Source organism: Stegostoma tigrinum, chromosome 15 (assembly GCF_030684315.1).
Source record: "Stegostoma tigrinum isolate sSteTig4 chromosome 15, sSteTig4.hap1, whole genome shotgun sequence".
Lineage (NCBI taxonomy): Eukaryota > Metazoa > Chordata > Chondrichthyes > Orectolobiformes > Stegostomatidae > Stegostoma > Stegostoma tigrinum.
The window spans coordinates 25,225,506-25,248,520 of record NC_081368.1 but is presented as its reverse complement, the minus strand read 5'-3'; the positions used below and the strand labels follow the sequence as shown (position 1 = coordinate 25,248,520).

Sequence of the window (23,015 nt, the reverse complement as noted above, 5' to 3'; positions counted from 1 at the left end):
CCCCAGGTCTAGTTTGTCCAACATGGATTCAGGCACAGCAGGAGTGTACCAGACTGTGGTTCATTTCTTGAACCTGGATCGTCTCAGAAGAGTCTCTTCCTCTTCTTCCAGCAGCAGTGGTATCGAGGCTGCATCCATTTCAGACTCTGAGATTTCCTTGACACAGATGAAGGGGGAGCACCTGCAATTGTGGGCCTTTGGGCTGTTCTGAGGGGCCAGGTATGTTTTGCTCCTGCCCTCTTTGTAAGATAATGGCTCTGAGGTGATCCACATGTTTGTTCAGTACTGTATCACCTACCCAGACTTTGTAAGGCTTTTTTTTTGGGACCTGACCTCATATCAACCTTGCCTTGTACCCATACAGGAATATTTCCAAGGTTCCGGCACCAAACTTTTTCCCCTGAATTAAATTGTGTCTCTTGCTTAGAGGAGGCATGTGGCTGGCATTGGCATTCCTGCTGCCATTTCACCCTCCCCACCCCTCCAGGTCTGGGAATATCAGGTTTAACGTGGTGCAGAGTCTTCTCCCCATCAGTAACTCTGCTGGAGCCATCCCTGTTGTTGCAGATGGGGTCGTCCTATAATCGAATAGGAACTGGGAGAGTTTGGTCTCAATTGATGCTGTAGGCTGCTTATATAAGCCTGCCTTCAACGTTTGGACTGCTCTTTCTGCCAGACCATTGGACAACTGGTGGTATGGAGCTGTCCAGGACTTTAGGAAATATTCAAATTCCCTGCTGGTAAATGATATCTGTGACCAACATTTCAACGAGTTTGTGTGTCACGAACGATGCTCACAGCTTCTCAATCATCATCCCTGAGTTTGCTGAAAGAACTTGATGCACTTTCAACCACTTTAAATGGATGTCCACAATGACCAGGAACATTGAGCCCTTCAAAGGACTGGTTTAGTTGACATGCAACTGAGTCCAGAGTTTACACAGCCGTTCCCATGAATGTGGGGGTGCTGCTGTTGGCAAATTTTGTCCTTGTTGGCACTCTGGGCACTGTCATACCAATGCAGCTATGTTGGCATCCACCCCTGGCCACCAGACCAAGCTCTCTGCTAGCATCTTCATCTTGGAAACCTCTGGTAACCCTGGTGAAGTTCAGACAGTATCTGATGGTAACCTTCAATTTGGACAATCAACCTTACTCCCCACAGTAATATGCTATTCTCTGTGGTGATCTGGTCTCACTGGGTCCAAAAGGTTTCAACTCTCATTTGAGGAGATTCTAATCTCTCGGATATATTGGTCAGCCAAGGCTTTCCTGCTCGGCCCAGCGTAACAACCCCAATCAAGAACCTCATAGTTAACAAGGTCAACCTGGTCCTAATCATGATAGATTCATTATTAAGTTGTCATATCTGACCATTGTTCTACCAGCAGGTAAGTAATGGTGAGGCAATGGGAAAGGTAGACTCAACTCAGAGCTCACTTATTCTGCAATACTTGTGTTCTGTCTGGAGGAGTGTGCATCTTAGATCATCATATCCTTCTCACTAAAACAGGGATACAATGAATGGTGGTAATAAAATTGAATATAAATAAATAAGCATATTACTTAAGTCATTTTCACTTGCTTCAAAATCTGGCCAGACAACAAAGCACATTGCTGTTACTTGCAATGTGCAATTGTTTAGTCAAATCTGTGTTGCCCTTATTTGTCAAATCGCTAGTAGTTTGGGACATTAAAATTGCATACATGCATATGGTGCAGAAACAAAGCATTTGGCCCAACTGGACTATGACAGAGTTCATAATCTGTCAATATTGTTTTTTTAAATCTTTCTGCATTTTTGATTGTGAGATGAAATGGGAAAGGAATTATTAACAAAAAACAAGGATTGTAGAAGAGATTGCTGCAATTTTTAACAGCAAGCTAAGAGCACCTATTTCTAAGTGCTATTTACTCTGTTGCTTGTTCAGGTAGCGGGGCCAGGCGATTGGCAACAGGGAGTGTGTACAAAGTGAGATTCAGCTGGCAAAATGTAGCCATTTGGCCTGTGAAGTGGTAACATGTTATTGATGAAAAATGCCTTCTGCCTGCTAATGACTATATGATCGGCTCCCAGGTAGCTGAACAGTTTGTGGGTGTAAACAGGGAAAAAAGCTTTTGGATCCCTGGAAGGGGAGGTGAGGTCCTTCCATGTGCAGAAAAACAAAACCTAAATCCTGATGAAAACCTGTTTATTTTACCTCACTAATTGCTGTAACTTGTTACTTTGAAGGGAGAAGACAATGATTTTGTAAGTTGTGAACCAGTTGCTCTGTGCCTCTTGCAAGCAAGGGAAAGCACCTGGCGAGGAAAGATCAAGGAAACGCAAGTCCTGGCAAGTCAAAAGGATCATCGTTGTAAACTCTGGGACAGCAACTACTTAAGGCTTTCACTGTAACAAACAAATCAAAAGCAAAATGAACTGTACATTCTGCAGAGGAGTCCTATTGGACTCAAAACATTAACACTTTTTTTTCTGCACAGCTGGTGCCAGACCTGCTGAGTTTCGCCAGCACTTTATACTTTTATTTCCAATCTCTGGCATTTGCAGTAGTTTCCTTTTATATGACATGGTAGCTTGCAATACCTCGAATACAGCAAATAATCCTATTCAGAGTTGCACAGGGGGTCCCAGGGGTGGGGGAAGGATTTCTTGTTGTCAGGTATTCTGCACCTGTCAAATGAGCCAGCATCAGAAAAAGTGGGGCGCACTGAGAACCACGTGCCTTTCCTGCTTACCTTCCCCTCGTTTTCTCTGAATTTGCACTCAATGAAAGCCATTCTACCATCACTTGCTTGTGGTCTGGGGTTCAGTGACAGTATTTGACCTGAGGTGGCTCTCATACCAGCAGCAAACACCCTCTCCCTGCTGGGTTCTGCCATTGAATGGAAATGATGGCTTGTTTGGCAGCTCTTACTGGGCAAGACTTTCGCCCCAGGTTTTATTAATTCCAGGGCAATGGGCAGAAAATGGAGTCAAGGCATGAGAATCAATTACAATTATACTGAATGATAGCACAGGCTGGAGGGGCCATGTGGTCTACTCCTAGTTTCCAGTTCTTATAGTCTTAACATGTTAAAAATTTGAGAGACGTCTATTAATTCTCCTTTCAGTCTTTTTATGTTCCAGAGCAAAATTTCTTGTCTGCTCTTTCTGATGGTTACATCCCCGTATCCCAATTGTAAATCTTCTCTACATTTTCTGTAGCATGTTCACAACTCTTTTTTGAACTGTAAAGACCAGGATGGTACACAGCACTCTAACTTATTAAAGTTTTGTGCAAAGTTTAACAGGATCTTCCTCCTTTTGTATTCTACTTCTCCACAAACTTGCTCTTGGACATTGTTGGCACTCTTTCAGACCTTAACTACTAATACTTTATGAATCTGTATCCCAAAATTATTTTAAAGTCTGTGTGCACCACAAATAATTCAATAAAAATGGTTAAGCATTATTTTCCACTTTCAGAACCCGTTGTAAGTATTTTTGTTATAATGCTACTTTTCTGAATGTTCTGATACCTTCCACTGCAGCTAAGCTAACTGCTCTAAAGTATTAAAGTGTGAAGCTGGATGAACGCAGCAGGCCAAGCAGCATCTTAGGAGCACAAAAGCTGACGTTTCGGGCCTCGACCCTTCATCAGAAAATGGGGAATGGGGAGAGGGTTCTGAAATAAATAGGGAGAGAGGGGGAGGTGGATCAAAGATGGATAGAGGAGAAGATAGGTGGAGAGGAGAGTATAGATGGGGAAGTAGGGAGAGGATAGGTCAGTCCGGGGAGGACGGACAGGTCAAGGAGGCGGGATGAGGTTAGTAGGGAGGAAATGGAGGTGCGGCTTGAGGTAGGAGGAGGGGATAGGTGAGAGGAAGAACAGGTTAGGGAGGCGGGGACAAGCTGAGCTGGTTTTGGGATGCAGTGGGGGAAGGGGAGATTTTGAAGCTTGTGAAGTCCACATTGATAGCATTGGGCTGCAGGGTTCCCAAGCGGAATATGAGTTGCTGTTCCTGCAACCTTCGGGTGGCATCATCGTGGCACGGCAGGAGGCCCAGGATGGACATGTTGTTTAAGGAATGGGAGGGGGGAGTTAAGATGGTTCGCGACTGGGAGGCGCAGTTGTTTATTGCGAACCAAGCGGAGGCGTTCTGCAAAGCGGTCCCCAAGCTTCCGCTTGGTTTCCCCAATGTAGAGGAAGCCACAACAGGTACAGTGGATACAGTATAACACATTGGCAGATGTGCAGGTGAACATCTGCTTGATATGGAATGTCATCTTGGGACCTGGGATGGAGGCGAAGGAAGAGGTGTGGGGGCAGGTGTACCACTTCCTGCGGTTGCAGGGGAAGGTGCCGAGTGTGATGGGGTTAGAGGGGAGTGTGGAGCGGACAAGGGAGTCCCAGAGAGATTGGTCTCTCCGGAAGGCAGACAAGGGTGGGGATGGAAAAATGGCTTGGATGGTGGGTTCGGATTGTAGATGGGGGAAGTGTTGGAGGATGATGCATTGAATCCGAGGTTGGTGGGGTGGTATGTGAGGACGAGCGGGATTCTCTTTGGGCGGTTATTGCGGGGGCAGGGTGTGAGGGATGTGTTGAGGGAAATGCGGGAGACGCCATCGAGGGTGTTCTCGACCACTGTGGGGGGGACGTTGCGGTCCTTGAAGAACGCAGACATCTGGGATGTGCGGGAGTGGAATGCCTCATCCTGGGAGCAGATGCGGCAGAGGCGAAGGAATTGGGAATAGGGGATGGAATTTTTGCAGGTGGGTGAGTGGGAGGAGGTGTATTCTAGGTAGCTGTGGGAGTTGGTGGGCTTGAAATGGACATCAGTTTCTAGCTGGATGCCTGAGACAGAGAGGTCCAGGAAGGTGAGGGATGTGTTGGAGATGGCCCAGGTGAACTTGAGGTTGGGGTGGAAGATGTTGGTGAAGTGGATGAACTGTTCAAGCTCCTCTTGGGAGCAAGAGGTGGCACCGATACAGTCTTCAATGTAACGGAGGAAGAGGTGGGGTTTGGGGCCAGTGTAGGTGCAGAAGAAGGATTGTTCCACGTAACCTACAAAGAGACAGGCATAGCTTGGGCCCATGCGGGTGCCCATGGCCACCCCCTTTGTCTGTAGGAAGTGGGAGGTATCTTTGTAGGCTATGTGGAACAGTCCCTCTTCTGCACCTACACTGGCCCCAAACGCCACCTCTTCCTCCGTTACATTGATGACTGTATCGGCGACGCCTCTTGCTCCCCAGAGGAGCTCGAACAGTTCATCCACTTCACCAACACCTTCCACCCCAACCTCAAGTTTACCTGGGCCATCCTCAACACATCTGTCACCTTCCTGGACCTCTCTTCCTCCATCTCAGGCAACCAGCTAGAAAATGATGTCCATTTTAAGCCCACCGACTCCCATAACTACATAGAATACACCTCCTCCCACCCACCCTCCTGCAAAATTCCATCCCCTATTCCCAATTCCTTCGCCTCCGTCATCAGCTCCCACGATGAGGCATTCCACTCCCGCACATCCCAGATGTCCAAGTTCTTCAAGGACCGCAAAGTCCCCCCGCAGTGGTTGAGAACGCCTTCGACGGTGTCTCCCGCATTTCCCTCAACACATCCCTCACACCCTGCCCCCACAATAACCGCCCAAAGAGAATCCCTCTAGTCCTCACATACCACCCCACCAACCTCCGGATACAATAAATCATCCTCTGACACTTCCGCCATCTACAATCTGACCACACCACTCAAGACATTTTTCCGACCCCACCCTTGTCTGCCTTCTGGAGAGACCAATTTCTCCGGGACTCCCTTGTCTGCTCCACACTCCCCTCCAAACCCACCACACTCGGCACCTTCCCCTGCAACCGCAGGAGGTGCTACACTTTCCCCCACACCTCCTCCCTCACCCCCATCCCAGGCCCCCAGGTGATTTTCCATATCAAGCAGATGTTCACCTGCACATCTGCCAATGTGGTATACTGTATCCACTGTACCCGTTGTGGCTTCCTCTACATTGCGGAAACCAAGCGGAGGCTTGGGGACCACTTTGCAGAACACCTCTGCTCTTTATTGTTCGCCATAAACAACAGCACCTCCCAGTCGCGAACCATTTTAACTCCCCCTCCCATTCCTTAGATGACATGTCCATCATGGGCCTCCTGCACTGCCATAATGATGCCACCCCGTTTCAGGAACAGCAACTCATATTCTGCTTGGGAACCCTGCAGCCCAATGGTATCAATGTGGACTTCACAAGCTTCAAATCTCCCCTTCCTCCGCTGCACCCCAAAACCAGCCCAGCTTGTCCCTGCCTCCCTAGCCTGTTCTTCCTCTCACCTATCCCCTCCTCCCACCTCAAGCCACACCTCCGTTTCCTATCTACTAACCTCATCCCGCCTCCTTGACCTGTCCGTCCTCCCTGGACTGACCTATCCCCTCCCTACCTCCCCACCTATACTCTCCTCTCCACCTATCTTCTTTTCTCTCCATCTTCGGTCCACCTCCCCCTCTCTCCCTATTTATTTCAGAACCCTCTCCCCATCCCCCTCTCTGATGAAGGTTCTAGGCCCGAAACGTCAGCTTTTGTGCTCCTGAGATGCTGCTTGGCCTGCTGTGCTCATCCAGCTCCACACTTTGTTATCTCGGATTCTCCAGCATCTGCAGTTCCCATTATCTCTGATCTAAAGTATTATCAGCCTTTATGAAGACAGAAATTTGTTGAGAGGTGAAAAGTGGTAAAAGGTATCCAGTGGAGCATGGAGAAAGGAAAGCAAAACACCAAGAGAGAAAGAAAACAACCTGAAACAAAACTGAAACAGAGTGATAGCACTGACTTTAAACTTACAGGTAATACCAAACCTTTGCATTGGTAGAAACCAAAAGAGCTGTGGATGCTGAGCTTTGCATTGGTAGTTTCTTGTCAGTGGAGTGAAATTCAGAATCTGCTGCTGCATCCCTTCGCCAAGTTGGGCTCTTTATAAAAATGTCTAACACTGATCTGAACCACAACCTGTTGAAGAATCAGTCCTCTCACTTTCCAGATTTTATAATTCATCCCCAACCTCAACACCTTCCCTGTTACTGTTATCTGGTTTCATATATGTGACAATGTACATTGGAGTAGTGCAAAATACTACCGAGATAACAAGGTGTAGAGTTGGATGAACACAGCAGGCCAAGCAGCATCAGAGGGGCAGAAAAGCTGACAGTTCGGGTCGAGGTCCTTCTTCAGAAATGGGGGAGTGGAAGGGGGTTCTGAAATAAATAGGGACCAAGAGGTTATGGTGAAGCTGTACAAAACCCTGGTGCGGCCGCACTTGGAGTATTGTGTACAGTTCTGGTCACCGCATTATAAGAAGGATGTGGAAGCTTTGGAAAGGGCGCAGAGGAGATTTACTAGGATGTTGCCTGGTGTGGAGGGAAGGTCTTACGAGGAAAGGCTGAGGGACTTGAGGCTGTTTTCATTAGAGAGAAGAAGGTTGAGAGGTGACTTATTTGAAACATATAAAATAATCAGAGGGTTAGATAGGGTGGATAGGGAGAGCCTTTTTCCTAGGATGGTGACGGCGAGCATGAGGGGGCATAGCTTTAAATTGAGGGGTGAAAGATATAGGACAGATGTCAGAAGTAGTTTCTTTACTCCAACAGTAGTAAGGGAATGGAACGCTTTGCCTGCAACGGTAGTAGATTCGCCAACTTTAGGTACATTTAAGTCGTCATTGGACAAGCATATGGACGTACATGGAATAGTGTAGGTTAGATGGGCTTGAGATCGGTATGACAGGTCGGCACAACATCGAGGGCCGAAGGGCCTGTACTGTGCTGTAATGTTCTATGAAATTCTATGAAAAAAAAGGGTGAGTGGGGAGGTGGATAGAAGATGGATAAAGGAGAAGATAGGTGCAGAAAAGATTGCAGGTCAAAGAGGCGGGGATGGAGCCAGTGAAGGTGAGTGTAGGTGAGGAGTTAGGGAGGAGATAGGTCGGTCCAGGGAGAACGGACAGGCCAAAGAGGTGGGATGAGGCTAGTGAATAGGACATGGGGATGGGGCTTGAGGTGGGACGAATGGTTAGGCCGGCAGGGATGAGTTGAGCTGGTTTTGGGAAGGTGTAGAGCTGGATGAACACAGCAATACGTACAGTATACTCTTGCTACAGTTAAGTCATTTGCAGCTGTACTAATTGTAAAAGCCTTCAATTAAAAGAGCAAGGCCTAAGACACAGGGCATATGCACAAGAATGTGACCAGTGAAAGAGTACAAGAGATTATATGTTCAGCGTGAATTTTTGTAAGACTGCATTTAGTTGACTTTAGATAATGATCTTAATAAATCCTGCATAAACAAGAATATTTTTGTTCAAATCAAAAGTTTTGGCTTGCTAATTTATCAAGAACAGGATGAATCAATAAAACGTGTTATTGTTCAGTAAAAGAAGGATTTTGACATAAGCATTTGAAGAAAATGCATTCCAAGTTGTTGTATTCGTGTGGATTTTGAATAAACAGAGCATTAGCTGCCTGGAGATGTAGCCAAAAATTCACAGTCCTATGCACCAACGATGTACTTAGGTCCATTTTAAAACACACTTACTGTCAACTGTCCAACGTGTTCATATTTCAGATGATGGGCTTCTTTTAATTCTCCTTTGAATCTTTTAACTACCAGAGTGATATTTCCAGACTACTCTTTCTGACAGTTATATCCCCCTTTCCTAAATAACTTGTAAATCTTTTCTACATTTTCTGCAGCATGTCACAACTATTTGTTTGAAATGTAGAAACTAGAATGGCACACAATACTCTTAATCAGAGCTGACAAAGGATTTATGCAAATTTTAACATAACCTTCCTTCTTTTGTATTCTACTTCTCCACAAACAGGTTCAGATGATCACAGCACAATGGCTCAGTAGTTAGCACTGCTCCCTTACAGCACCTGGGACCCAGGCTCGATTCCAGCTTTGGGTGACTGTGTGGAATTTGCACATTCTGCCCATGCCTGTGTGGGTTTCTGCTGAGTGTTTAGGTTTCCTCCCACAGTCCTAAAATGTGCAGGTTGGGTGGATTGGAAATGCTAAATTGCCCAGGGTGTCCACGGATGTGCAAGCCAGGTGGATTAGCCATGGAAAATCCAGGGTTACGGGGATGGTGTGGGGTAGGTCTGGGTGGGATGCTGTTCAGAGGGTGCATGTGGACTCAATGGGCTGAATCGCCTCTTTCCACACGGTAGGGATTCTATGATTCTGTTTCAGATAAAATGGGCAGTAGAAGGGAGAAGGCCTTTTGAAGATAGATGTTCAATTCATTTTGTTTACTCATGAAGAGCACAGGGATTCCTCTGGGACCCACAGGAAAATTGGGTCTTTGTGGCCTTAGAACCTCTACCCTTTGAATGAATGCTCTAAACATCACTGCTGGAACAAAGTACTCCTTCCAAAGCCCAAATCAATCCCATTCTGGTGTTGTTGACCACAGCATTTCACACTGAGTAATCTGCTTTTGATTTGTTTTGATTCACTGAGAAAATAGGTATTGATTATTATGTTGTTTCTGCTTGGCAGGTCCCTCCTTTACTGATGGATGCCCAGTTTTCAGAATTCACTCCAGATATTACGCCCATAATGCTTGCTGCACATACCAATAACTATGAGATTATTAAACTGTTGGTACATGGAGGAGTCTCCATTCCTCGACCTCACCAAGTCCGGTGCAACTGTGTGGAGTGTGTTTCTAGTTCAGAAGTTGACAGTCTCCGTCACTCAAGGTCACGCCTGAATATATACCGTGCTCTTGCCAGCCCTTCGTTAATAGCCTTGTCAAGCGAAGATCCAATCCTCACAGCTTTTCAGCTAGGGTGGGAACTGAAAGAACTCAGCAAAGTGGAGAATGAGTTTAAAGCTGAATATGAAGAGCTGTCTCAGCAGTGCAAACTCTTTGCCAAAGATTTGTTGGATCAAGCTCGAAGTTCCAGAGAGCTAGAGATCATATTGAACCACAGAGATGACCAGAGTGATGAGTTAGATCCCCAGAAATGCCATGACCTAGCAAAATTGAAGGTAGCCATCAAGTACCATCAGAAAGAGGTAGGATTAACAAACAGTCATGTCTACATGGATGTAAATTTAAGTTAATCAGCTCCTGTCAGAAGCACCATTTTAAGTCATTGTATAATTTGTTCCTTGCTTAGGCTTTAATTCATCAACATCTATTCATTGGAAATAATCTGACAGATTATAGAGCAGCGCAGGATTTCAAATGTTGCTGCTAAGTGGTGCAGGGAATTCCATATCCTACTTGGCCTTCTGTATAAATGTACTAACTAATCACCCATAATATTGTGGTCCACAAGTGAATACCAAAGGTAAAGAGGGGTTAGAGGGTTGAAAATGATTGAATCAGGGCTTGCAGACATCTTTCAGAGTCCATTTAAGAGTCAAGAGGGCACATTTTGTTGCCTGCTTCTCATCTAAATATCCAGTAGCCAACAGTGGTGGTGGGAAAGAGGGATACATCTACTAGCATTGGCATTGTATACATTTTTCAGAATGATCTGTAAATGTGGGAACAACCTCAAATAGTGATAAAACCATTAATAGATACAAATTGGAGCTCAGTGATGGCTGTAAGATCACAATGATCAATTTCAGTTTAGAATGAGTGATGCATGCATCTTGAATACTCTTAAGTGTTGACTTGCCAACCAATGTAGCAAACTGCCCAGAAAATCTTTTAACGCATTTTTGGATGCAGATGTACTTCTCCTGGACCTAGTCAAAAAACCTTGGCCTGTTTTTGGCCAGGCGTGGCCCTTTCCTGAGATCACATCAGGTTGTCCAATCTCCCTTTCTTCCCAGCCAGGCAGTTAAATAGACAACTGTTTGGCTGCAGTACTTAAATAAAACCTGGGACAGGCATTTAGCTTGCCAGTCTTGGACAATTACAACCTTCCACTAGTGATGGCATTGGCAAGTGAGTATAGTTACAAATATGTCAAATTTACTTACCAATTTCTACACAACTTTAAACATAGAACATCATAATAGGTAATTATGGCATGATGTGTACATGGAGTTTTTAGTATATTAGATATTTTGCTTAGAGGTGTCGGCCCAATTCTTCAGGATACCATCAGTGTTCAGCGAGGGTCAGGTGAAAGACAAGATGAATCAAATGACAATGGATTGGAGCTGCCAAGCTTGTCATTTAAAACTTCTGGATTACACACAGAAGAAAGACAAAGGAAAAAGCTGAGGTTCAGAGCAAGAATGATAATAGAATAATGTAGGACTGGTGATAGTAAAGGTGCAGAGAGGAAGAAAACCAGTCAGACAAGGGAAGACTATAGCTATTTATTCACATAGAATGTCATTCTCACAAATAAAATCACCACGGGCCTGAATATGAGGGAATACAGCTGCTGCCAGGAAGTTGATTTGAGACTTCATGTAGCAATGATATCTCTTCTGAATGTGGAGCATTAAATGGTGAGTAGATTGTGAAGATATATTGGATTCTGTCAAACACTGAAAAATCAACTCAGATATGCCAGGGAATGTGACTTCTCACTTTATTTCATATCTTCAGCTATTATTTCTAAACGTTATGGAGAATCCTGATGCATGGTGCTCCACCACGCTGAAGCTACTCATTTGCATGTCAGTCATTTGCTACTCACAAAGCATTGTCAATCTCAATTTGTATTGTGATTTTATCCAAACTGAAGGGGATACAAATATTGACTTCCACATTCAACTGCAATGTGTTAGGCTTCCTGTTCATAACCCCCTTTCGGGATTTTATATATTAATCATTCAGTTTGGAGTGCGACTGATGCACTTTATTCCATTTAACGTTTGGATCCATGAATCCATGGAGGAATGCATCATTCCAGTGGCCTGTCACACCACTATTTTCCTGTTTGCAGTGAACTCCAACCCTGTTCAATTGTGTACATTCCACTTTGAAGGCCTGTCAGGGTACCACACATCACCTGCTGCCATTCAGTGATTCATCTCTTCAATAAAAGTGCTCAGCATCATTGACCAGCTGAGAAAAAATTGAAGAGGGCACTGCCCTCCAATGTGGTTTGCCCACGGTTGTACTTTTGTGTCCAGGTGATGTGTGAAGCAAGGTGTGAGTCACCAGGTGAAAACCCAATTACCTGCCTTACAGAAGCTGCCAAAGTATGGATGCAAAATTCTTAGGTCCATGGATCTCCAGAAGGACTCTGTGTTCCTTTGAGGATTCAGCATTAATGATCTCACCAATTGCTACTGCACAGCTCTGCTCTTAACATGACAACTAACTGCCCTGCTTTTGGATTAGTCACTAGAGTATAGTGGAGTTTGCTTGGACTGTGTAAAACTGATAGATTATAATAGTGTGATGGCACAATTAATTGGAAAAGCTGTAAATTGGAACATTAACACGCAATGATGTGAGATGATAAAGTCAGCATCATGCCAATGAGTCCATTAAAAGCCAAATGACTGATCTCAGCTGCACGGCATAGCAAAGCCGTGAGCAAAACCAGCTGCTTTTCTGCATGAACAGAGTAACTCGATATACTCTTGCAGGCTCCCTGCAAGCAGATTTCCAGTGCCCAAATGATACTAGGCACAGAAAGGGAGTAGGAGAAAAACACATTAAATTGCGAGTTGTTCAATCACAAAAGGAAAAATGAAAATTGTTCTGATTCTAGATACTGATTCTAGTAATTTTTACCTATTCTTGCTTCTTTCACAGTTTGTTGCTCAGCCTAACTGCCAGCAGTTACTCGCAACGTTGTGGTATGATGGATTCCCAGGCTGGCGCCGTCGACACTGGGCAGTCAAACTCCTAACCTGCATTACGATTGGCTTTCTATTTCCGATACTTTCTGTGGTTTATCTGGTGGCACCAAAGAGCAGACTGGGGCTGTTCATTAGGAACCCTTTCATTAAGTTTATCTGCCACACAGGCTCCTACTTGACATTCCTTTTCCTGCTGTTGTTGGCATCTCAGCACATTGTAAAGACAGACCTTCACATGCAAGGGCCACCACCAACTATTGTCGAGTGGATGATATTACCTTGGGTATTAGGTAAAAATTTTTCCATACACTCTTCTTCATTTAGAGTAAGTTAATACATTGCTTGATGCCATAGACTCTTACAGCAATTTGTTCCATTGTGCATATGCTATCTCTTTCAGAGTTAAGCCAACAAGTTGCATAATCCTGATCTGTCCCCAATTCAGCAAGTTTTTCCTTCTTAAGATTGGATCTAATGCCCTTTTGATTGTTATTGTTGAATTTACTTCCACTGCCCTTTCAAGTCATAGACTCCAGACAATAGCATTGCACATTTGTAGGGTCCATAAACAGATTTGCTATTAACTGGTCTTGCACTTACCCACAAAGTTTGACAGTGCAAGCTGATAGTGAGAAAAACAGTATCTAGGCCTGAATGGACTGTGTAATCAACTGGCTATCTGATAACACAGACAGACTGAGGATTGAGAAATAAACACTAGAAGGATTGAGGAGTTTGAATAACAGTGAGTGGATTCTAGTCAAATCAAACGAAGAAAGAGGAAAAAAAAGATTGGACTAAAACAGAAAGAAAAATGACAAAAAGAAACAAAACTTTAAGGATTACATCTTTTCTTGGATCTTGCCAACAATTAATACATGAAGGGGGCATGTGATATGAGTCTCATCATATTTGAGACTCCACATTTTTGATAGATCATTATTAGTGTCAATGAACTGATCTTTGAAAATTATCATATTGAGCTTATTCTTGAAATAACAAGACTTCACTTTCTGTGGTGAATATATCTTGCATCCATATAAATAAAGTACCTGAATGATGTTCTGCATTTGTTAATGCTGAGAGTGAAATACTATTGTTTTCACAGCCAATGGTGGAGTGGCATATTTTTGGACAAGTATAACTGACATTATTGAGGAATTCATCTGTTTCTCACCTGAAGGTGTTGTACCATTTCCACATTAATAATAGTGCATACCATTAGCTTCACCATAAATTTAACAATAAAATATCCCTACAATTTGACTTGTGGAGAGAATTCCTCCCATCTCCACCTTCATGTTCTTTTGTCAGATATCTTAAATCTGTAACAAAAACGGAAAATTGCTGGAGAAACTAAGCAGGTTTGACAGCTCCTGTGGAGAGAAAGCAGAGGTAACATCTCAAATCCAGTGACCTTTCTTCAGAATCTTAAATCTGTGTTGTCTGGTTATTGACCCTCCAACCATGGGAATAGTTTATTTCCATCTGCACTCTCAAACCCTTTTAAATTAGGTTTAAAATCTCCATTAAATATCTCTTTAATAGTCCCTGATCTAGACTCTAGATTATAAAGCCATAGAGCACAGAAACAGACCCTTTGGTCCATGCTGACCATAATCTCAAAGTAAAATAGTCCCACCTGCCTACTCCTGCCAATATCCCTGCAAACCTTTCCTATTCTTGTACACATCCAAATGTCTTTTAAATGTTGTAATTGTACCCACATCCACCACTTCCGCAGGAAGTTGGTTCCACAAGCAAACCACCTTCTGTGTAAAAAATTTTCCCCTCATGTCTTTTTTAAATCTCTCTCCTCTCCCCTTACAAATGTGTCCCCTTGTCTTGAAATCCCCCATCCTAGGAAAACGATAACCTCAATTAACTCTTTCTATACCTTTCATTATTTTATAAACTGCTATAAAGTCGCTTCTCAACCTCCAATGCTCCAGTGAAAAATGTCCCAGACTCCAGCCTTTCTTTAAAACTCACACCTTCCATATCTGGCAACATTCTGAACCCTCTCCAACTTAATATATCATTCCTATAACTGGGTGACCAGAACTGGACACAGTATTCCAGAAGAGGCCTCACCAATGTCCTGTACAACCTCAACTCCTATATTCAAAGGACTGAGCAATGAAGGCAAGCATGCCAAATGCCTTTTTAACCACCCCATTTATATGTGATGCAAACTGTAAAGCATTATGTACCTGAACCCTAGGTCCTGTGTTCCACAACACTACCCAAGGCCCTATCATTAATTGCATAGGCCCTATCCTTGTTTGTTGTACTGAAATGAAAAACCTCGCATTTCTCCAAATTGAACTCCATCTGCCATTTTTCAGCCCATTGACCCATTTGATCGAGATCTGTTCGGAATCTTAGAAAACCTTCTTCAGTGTCTACTGTGCCACCAATTTTGGTGTTGTCTGCGAACTTACGAACCACACCTTCTGTATTCTCATCCAAATCATTTATATAAATAGCAAACAAATGAGGACCCAGAACAGATCCTTGTGGAACACTGCTGGTGACCGTCCTCCAGTCTGAAAAGCAACCCTCCCCCATTACTCTCTGTCTCCTGCCATTAAGCCAAACATTTATCCACTAAGGAAAACAATTCCCAATTCTCCAGCTTCTCTGAAGTTCTTCATTTCCTGTACCATTCTAGTATATTGCTATTCTATCCTTTTCAAGGACTTCACATCTTTCTAAAACTGCCGTGACCAGAATTGAGCACAATACTCCAGCTGAAGCCTAACCAGTGAATTAGAAAGATTTAGCAAAACTTCCTTGCTTTTGTGATAAGCCCTCTACTTATAAAGCTCAGGATCCCCTATATGTTTTAACAAAGTCATCAACTTGTCTTACCATCTTCAAAGATTTGTGTATGTGAATCTTCAGGCTTCCTTGGTCTTGCACCCCTTTTAGTTATACCAGATCATTTGAACTGTCTCCCCTCATCTTCTCTTTTAAAATGCTTCATTTTACTTATTAATTTAACACTGCATGTTTCTATTTCTTCTGAAGTATCCTTCTCACTGTTCTGTACTCTTCTAACTCTTGGTATCTTCAACAAATTTTAAAGTTATGCTTTGTATAGTCCTGCCCAGGTGATTAATGAAGACCAAAATAAGTGAATGCTTTTTCAAAATACACTAACGACTGACTACTTTCAGCTTACATTCTTATTGATTGAACAGAATGAAATAAAATTTTAAATATAAACCACAGGAACAGTTTGTAAATTCTGTAAGGAATTAAAACTGGAGACAATAATCTGAAATGAAGCAGAAAGTTGATCTGAATAAAGGTGCCAGGCACATTGATAAAGGAAATCTCTTTTTCCAGGCTTTATATGGGCTGAAATCAAAGAAATGTGGGATGGTGGGTTTACCGAATATGTACATGACTGGTGGAACCTGATGGATTTTGCAATGAATTCCTTGTACTTAGCCACCATCACACTGAAGATTGTTGCCTACGTGAAGGTGAGTAGTCAGTACATATGTTGTTGAAGGAATCCAAGAAAACTGTAGTAATAGCTATAGTAATTTCTGGGATTACATGCATTTGATCGCTAAAAAAATAGTATAAGACCATAAGACCATAAGACATAGGAGCAGAAATTAGGCCATTCAGCCCATTGAGTTTGCTCCACCATTCAATCAGGGCTATAAACTGTATCCACGTAAAGAGGAAATTATCTTGAGTCATATACAGAAATTTGAGGGAGTGGTGGTGCAGAGGTCATTTTTTTAATTTGAAGACTTCCATTGTGCTTTCTTGTCCATGTTATGATTTTTTTAACTACTTTGTGGTTTTCAATCTGCTTAACTCATCTGTTAGGTAGTTCTGACACATAGTAACAATACCTTTTGTATTGTGTTGATATAAAGGGTTTGGACTCATACAGAAGTACAACTGGAACAATTTACCAATATCCCCAACAAGCATCACTGCTCCATTAAACACAAAACAGTAGGAAAATCTATTTTCCTAGTAACCACAGAGCTTAAATTTGACACAAGACACCAGGAAGCATTATTTTTAAAATATGACTGATGCACTTCTACACATAAAAAACCATCACCCAAGACATGCTTTCCAAGGACTGGTGAAGTTACAATAGGACATTGCATGTTGCCACTAACACATCCATTGCATCACAAGTAATTCACAGTATATAAGATGGTTAGAGATGTGAAACACATAAATACTAACCTTCATAAAATAAAACTTTTCAATGCTAAATGATACAATTGACACAATGTTCATTACAATCACATCTATTGCATTTTTCCCATTTGGTAGCTCCTGAACTCCTGCAACTTTAATATAGAGACTACACATTAGTTTGCATGAAATTTATTGCTAACAGTTTCCTGATCCAAATTAGTTGAGTACTCCTTTATTGAAAAGTTTAAAACTGTTTTATCCTCTTTGCGGCTCCCTTCTCCCTTTCAGACCCCTTTAACACTTTTCAAATTCTCAGTTCTTTTGCAGATAGTCCCCCCCTTTTCCAGCCTCTTGTCTCCTTTGCAGCTGCTCTTTTCCACATTTGCAACCTCACATTCATCCCTCCTACGATCACCGTAGCCTCCTAGGTTTGTTTCCCACAGGAACAGGAATAGGCCATTCAGCTTCTGGAGACTATTTCACCATTCAGTAAGATCAGTAAGAAGGGTACTTCCCTTCATATTACTGTGACCTGTGATATGTGACCTAGCTCCAAATACCTGCCTTTGGCCAATATCTTTGCTCAACAAAACTTTATCTATCTCAGATTTAAAATTAACAACTGATCTAGTATTTGTGGAGACAGTTCCAAACCCTTCCCTGTCCAGTATGTATATAAGTGCTTCCTAAGATTGGTCCTGAACAGTCTGGCCCTAATTCTCAGACTTCCCTAGTTCTAAAATCCCTAACCATGGAAATATCTTTATATAACCTGTCTTTTTCTGCTAATATCTTGAAGATTTTGATCAGATAACTCCTTAAACTTCTAAGTTCTAGGGGAAACAGACCTAAGGTGTAAAATTTCTTGTCATACATAAATTGACCCCTGAAGTGTAAGTGTCTTTCTTGTACTCCATCCAGGTATGATACAACCTTGCTGAGGTGTGGTGCCCAGATCTACTCACAGAGCTCCAAATGCAGTCTAACCAGTGTTTTGTAGAAGCCTAACATAACCTCTACACCCTTGTACTCCAGTCCTTTAGAAATTAAAGGCCATAATTCCATTAGCTTTCTTAATTATTTTCTGCACCTATTTGTGACATTTTAAGGAACTATGTACCCTAAACTCCCAATACATCCACTGTATTTAATTCCATATTATCTAGAAAGTATCTAATCTACGCTTTCTCGGTCCAAATGTATAACCTCACACTTGTTTACATTGAACTCCACCTGCCTTGGTTTTGCCCATTCATCTTGTCCATCAATATCACTTTGTAACTTCTATCGTCTAATCTGTCTACAATCTGTCTTTGCTTCATCAGTAAATTTGGATATATAACTTTTTATGCCATTATCCATGTTGTTAATAAACAATGTGAATAATAGTGACCCTAACACAGATCCTCATGGGACACCACTGGTCACATCCTGCTAATTTGAGTGCGTACCCATTATCGCTACTTTCTATTACATGCTGTGCCCAGCCATATCAGTAATTTGCCCTCAATTTGATGGGTTCCTACCATGTCAAATGCCTTCTGGAAGTCCATATAAACAATATCTATAGACATTTCCCTGTCAACTACCTTAGCCATGTCTTCAAAAATAATTGGTGAGGTTTTTCAGGCATGACCTTCCTGTCATGAATTCAACTTAACTGTCCTGATTAACTGAAAATTTTTGAGGTGTTCAGTTAATGTATCCTCAATTTAAGAGTCCAACAATTTCCCAAATCACTGATGTTCTGTTAGCTGGTCTGTAATTCCTTGGTGTTCTTCTTCCACCCTTCTTAAAAAGTGGAGAGACACATGACAATTTTTCAATCCAGAGAGATGAATCCAGTATCTAGGGAATGCTGAAAGATTATAGTCAGAGTGTCTACAATGTGCTCCCCTACTTCCTTTAACACACTTGGGTGGAAACCATCAGGACCTGGGGATTTATCACTCTTTAGGTTTCCCAGGCCCCAATCTTGTTCCCCAGCCCGCAGCAGGCCTTCGTTCTAGTCACATATGAGCTACATGACCAGGATTATTTCTCCTCATCCGAGAGGGAAAAAAATAGCTTTTAAATAAAAAGTAAAACCAGGGAAATGGACATACTATTTTTGCTGGAGCTCCATTTTGAAGTATATAAGACCAGTATGCTTCATTTGCCAGTTTAGCTGGTTTTTCCTTCTGAGACCCTTTACTATGTTACCTGTAAGTGTGGTATTTCCCTTCATATTACTGTTACTTAGCAGCGTTTTGTAATTAGCTTTGTTTGACCAATTTCAATGCATTTTAATTTCCACTTGCTAAGATTTTGAAATAAGTTATGGTTCTCTTTTCTTGCTCCTGTTCCCACCTATGAGTTACAATGGGCAGGAAGGACATCAGTCAACTTGCTTAGTCGCAGCTACAAGAAGAGCTTGGGCTAATCTGCCACCAGTTTCAATTTTAGAAGTGACTAGTTTCTATATAGCAGGATCGCACCTTAAGAAAGTCAGTGCTGGCAAATTGCAGGAGGAGGACTATTGCTGCCGTTCTGTAGCAAAGTGCTACAGTTTCCCATTGCACTGAATCCACATCCTCACGAGAAAGACTGAATGATTCCCACAGGATTTGCAGTCCTGCCTTTACAATGGCGAGGTTAAAAATCTGCAATGGCAAGGTGGAAATGTATTCAGTAGATTGCCGCTTATCTATCCAGATGGTGAATTGTTCTGCTGACTAAAAGCATTTCTACTCAGAATACATGGGAATGTGTACAGAATGCATCTATATTTAAGCAGTTTCAGTCAAAATTTCACGCTATAAATCACACTCAGGTCAGTGAAGAAGATAACATTTTCCGTGGAGTTAAATTATGAATTTAAGAAAATAATGGCTGAATTTTGTGCACTGCATAGAAGTCCCACTGTCAGAGCTGAAAGTGGGATGTGAACCTGTTTTGGCTGCTTGTGGGATCCTGTAGAAGCAGACCTTGCCAGTGGCCAGTGAAGTGGTTGCCACCATTGCACAGTCCAAGTAAGAAATAGAGTCCTTGTGCAGAAGCTGCTGGCACAATCAGAGGGCTGGTAGCTCAACATCTCACCCTTTCTGACTGTGTCCATTGCCAAGCCTGCAGTACCAAGAAGTGGACATCTCAATGAGCAGTCACCCTCTAAGTGAGGTACGTGGTGTTGTGGGGATGTCAGTTCCAGATGGGTAGATCTTGGAGGTCTGGGTGGCTCAGGGCACCAGTATTGACACTAGCACATGTGTTACTGCTGACGTGCCTCCATTAGCCAGATGGCATCTGCTGGAGCGTTGACGTTGAAAATGATAGTGTGTATGTGAAATCAGTGCTGCATGCTTATTGACATCACAACCTGACAGCTCAGTGTTCTTCTGAAGTATATATTCCCAACAGCCAGATCATTAACCTTAAAAATGGCATCAAATACAGCCTAACAACAAGTCCATGCAACTAGGCTGGTAATATTTTGGTACCAAAATTGCCCCCATTCTCTGAAAATAGGACACTACACAACTGAACCTTGCAACAAGGTTCTCTTGCGAGGATATTATTAGTAATTTGCTAAAGATCCGAGAACGAGCTTCTTCCCCTTATTCCACATCGATGGGTTTTTTTACACTTTCTCTGGGTTTTTTACTATAACTTTTTTTTTAACCTATGTTCGTCAGAAGAACAGGAAGAGTTTAGTAGGCTTGGGTCATATAACTCCTGATTTAGAAGCAGTTGGATGATTTCACTGGAGGAGCTTGTCAATAGGTGTAAAGGATCTTGATCCAGCTTTAGCTGGTACTTGATCTTCTGTCAGTGGGTTTTGGGGCAACTATGTGAGGCAGTAGGTAGTAGAAATGCAGCAGTTGATCTTGGAATACATAGTTAATAAAACTAGCATTTCCCTGCGAATTATTTTCCTGATGAAGGTCAGCAATTGCAGATTTTAACTGGTTCATGACTGGGACAGTCTCATCCTCCAGGCTGGAGTACACACATGCTGGATGGCAAAATAAGGGGATTCTGGTGGGAGAACATGGTGAGCAAAACTACAGTTGTATACAGAAAAGGCTTATGTTTCATGGATGAAATTCCCAAGAACCTAGGAATAAGATTTTTACAGAGCAAAACCATACTGGCCACGTGGGTGTTTAACTATTTCCGGATTTAATAGCTGGCTTATAAAGTTGTTACAAGTTGATGATAAACTCCCAAAGGAATGAGACATGACCTTCATCTCTGGGTAGGACAGAGGTGTGAGATGACTGCACAATTAAAACCTCGGGGATTTCTAATCTTTAGAATTCGGAGCAGCTTACTGCTTGTCAAATGCTATGTCCATCTGTTCAATTCGATTTTCCAGTCTTAACCTATTGCTTTGTTTTAAAGTACAATGGTTCACGCCCTCGTGAAGAGTGGGAGATGTGGCATCCAACGTTGATTGCAGAAGCTCTATTTGCAATAGCCAATATCTTCAGCTCCCTGCGTTTGATCTCGCTTTTCACTGCAAACTCTCATCTGGGACCACTACAAATTTCACTGGGCCGCATGCTCCTTGATATTCTCAAGTTCCTCTTCATTTATTGCTTGGTGTTGCTTGCATTTGCAAATGGATTGAATCAGCTGTACTTTTACTATGAGACCAGTGCTTCTGAAGAACCCAATCATTGCAAGGGAATACGGTGTGAAAAGCAAAACAATGCATTTTCAACGTAAGTCCACTTATTAAATATTATAATCAGCAAAGTTAAAACACTGAATAATATTTAAATTATTTCTAATAATCTAATGGCATTTTTATATTGATGTTTTACTGTCCATCCAGGTGACATAGCCTTTGGAACATCTTTGCTTGAACTAAGAAATCTCTTGTAGCACTGCCCACAGGTCATTTGCAACTTAAATGTGTCTTTTGATGGTGAGCATGGATCTTATTGCAATCCAAATTGGTGCAGTTCACCTTATACTACAGAACATTAACTGAAGAAGAAATATATTACGGAGCTAATACCAAACGAAAAAACAAAAAACATTTATACTTATAACTTTGCTTACTAAACAGCTTGCAAACAAAGACATGCTTACAGTAAAATAGCAGCAACCTCATCCAATTATTTGCATTATGATATCTTTGTTTGATTCTCTACCCAAGTTTTTTAAAATAATCATTCACTAGATTGGGGCTTGCTGGCAAGTCCAGCATTTACAGTCCATCCATAATTATCTTGGACATGTAGTGGTGAGCTGCCTTAGGATTTGTTAAACCATTTCAGAGGGCAGTTAAGGGTCAACCCTACTCACACATAGGCTAGACCAATCAAGGACAACAGGTTTCTTTCCCAAAAAAGGACACCAATCCATTGATCCTCTGAGTCAATATCTTTGTGGTATTTCTAATAACATTTTATTCCAGGTTGAATTAATTAAATTCAATTCACACTCTGCAAGAATGGAATGAGAACTCACCTCAACAGATTAGAAGTTTTAGCCTTAGAATTGCTAGTGCAATATTGCAGATCCTCAAGAAAAATCTCCCAATTTTTCCATGTTTATATGATTATAAAGGTGGCTTTTTTCTTTCCATTATGTCTCACCGTAGATTTGACGTTCTTATTGAAACAGTCATTAGTGAACTATACCCCAAGGAAATTTCTGCCATGATGAGTTTCCAGTGACCCATACTTCAAAACAAGGTCATTCCTAACGACTTGGTCCTTGATGATTGATGGGACTCTAGTCACAATGTCCTGAATCAACATCACAGTGTCTTGTAAAGCCTTCATTTCCCATGCTAGAAAAAGTGTACCAAAACTTTCACCATTTTATTTAATGGACAAATTTGTGTAAAATGTTGCACTTACTTTTTAACTTTTGATTTCTTTTTCTGAATTCTGAATCCTTGTATGCTGTACATTAAAGAGTGGATTACTGTGGGATTTACTGCTTTAACTTTGATGGAAGATTCATACAAACCTGACAACAGGGAAGAAGTTACAATTTCTGTGATGTCTCTCAGACTCACACACAATTGGCCTCCAGGAACTGTAATTCCCCATTGCTTT

The 23,015-nt window shown here is 42.2% G+C and overlaps 1 protein-coding gene across 3 annotated transcripts in view; it reads left to right on the top strand.

Moving 5' to 3' along the window:
- Positions 1-23,015, top strand: part of LOC125459058 (short transient receptor potential channel 5-like) — a 90,715-nt gene that overhangs the window by 41,266 nt on the left and 26,434 nt on the right. For all 3 annotated transcript variants that reach the window (XM_048544985.2, XM_059651379.1, XM_048544984.2), the window contains exons 3-6: positions 9,550-10,071; positions 12,734-13,070; positions 16,135-16,274; positions 21,343-21,665. In XM_048544985.2, coding sequence (XP_048400942.1) covers positions 9,550-10,071; positions 12,734-13,070; positions 16,135-16,274; positions 21,343-21,665 — 1,322 coding nt within the window. The remainder of the gene's footprint in view (positions 1-9,549; positions 10,072-12,733; positions 13,071-16,134; positions 16,275-21,342; positions 21,666-23,015) is intronic.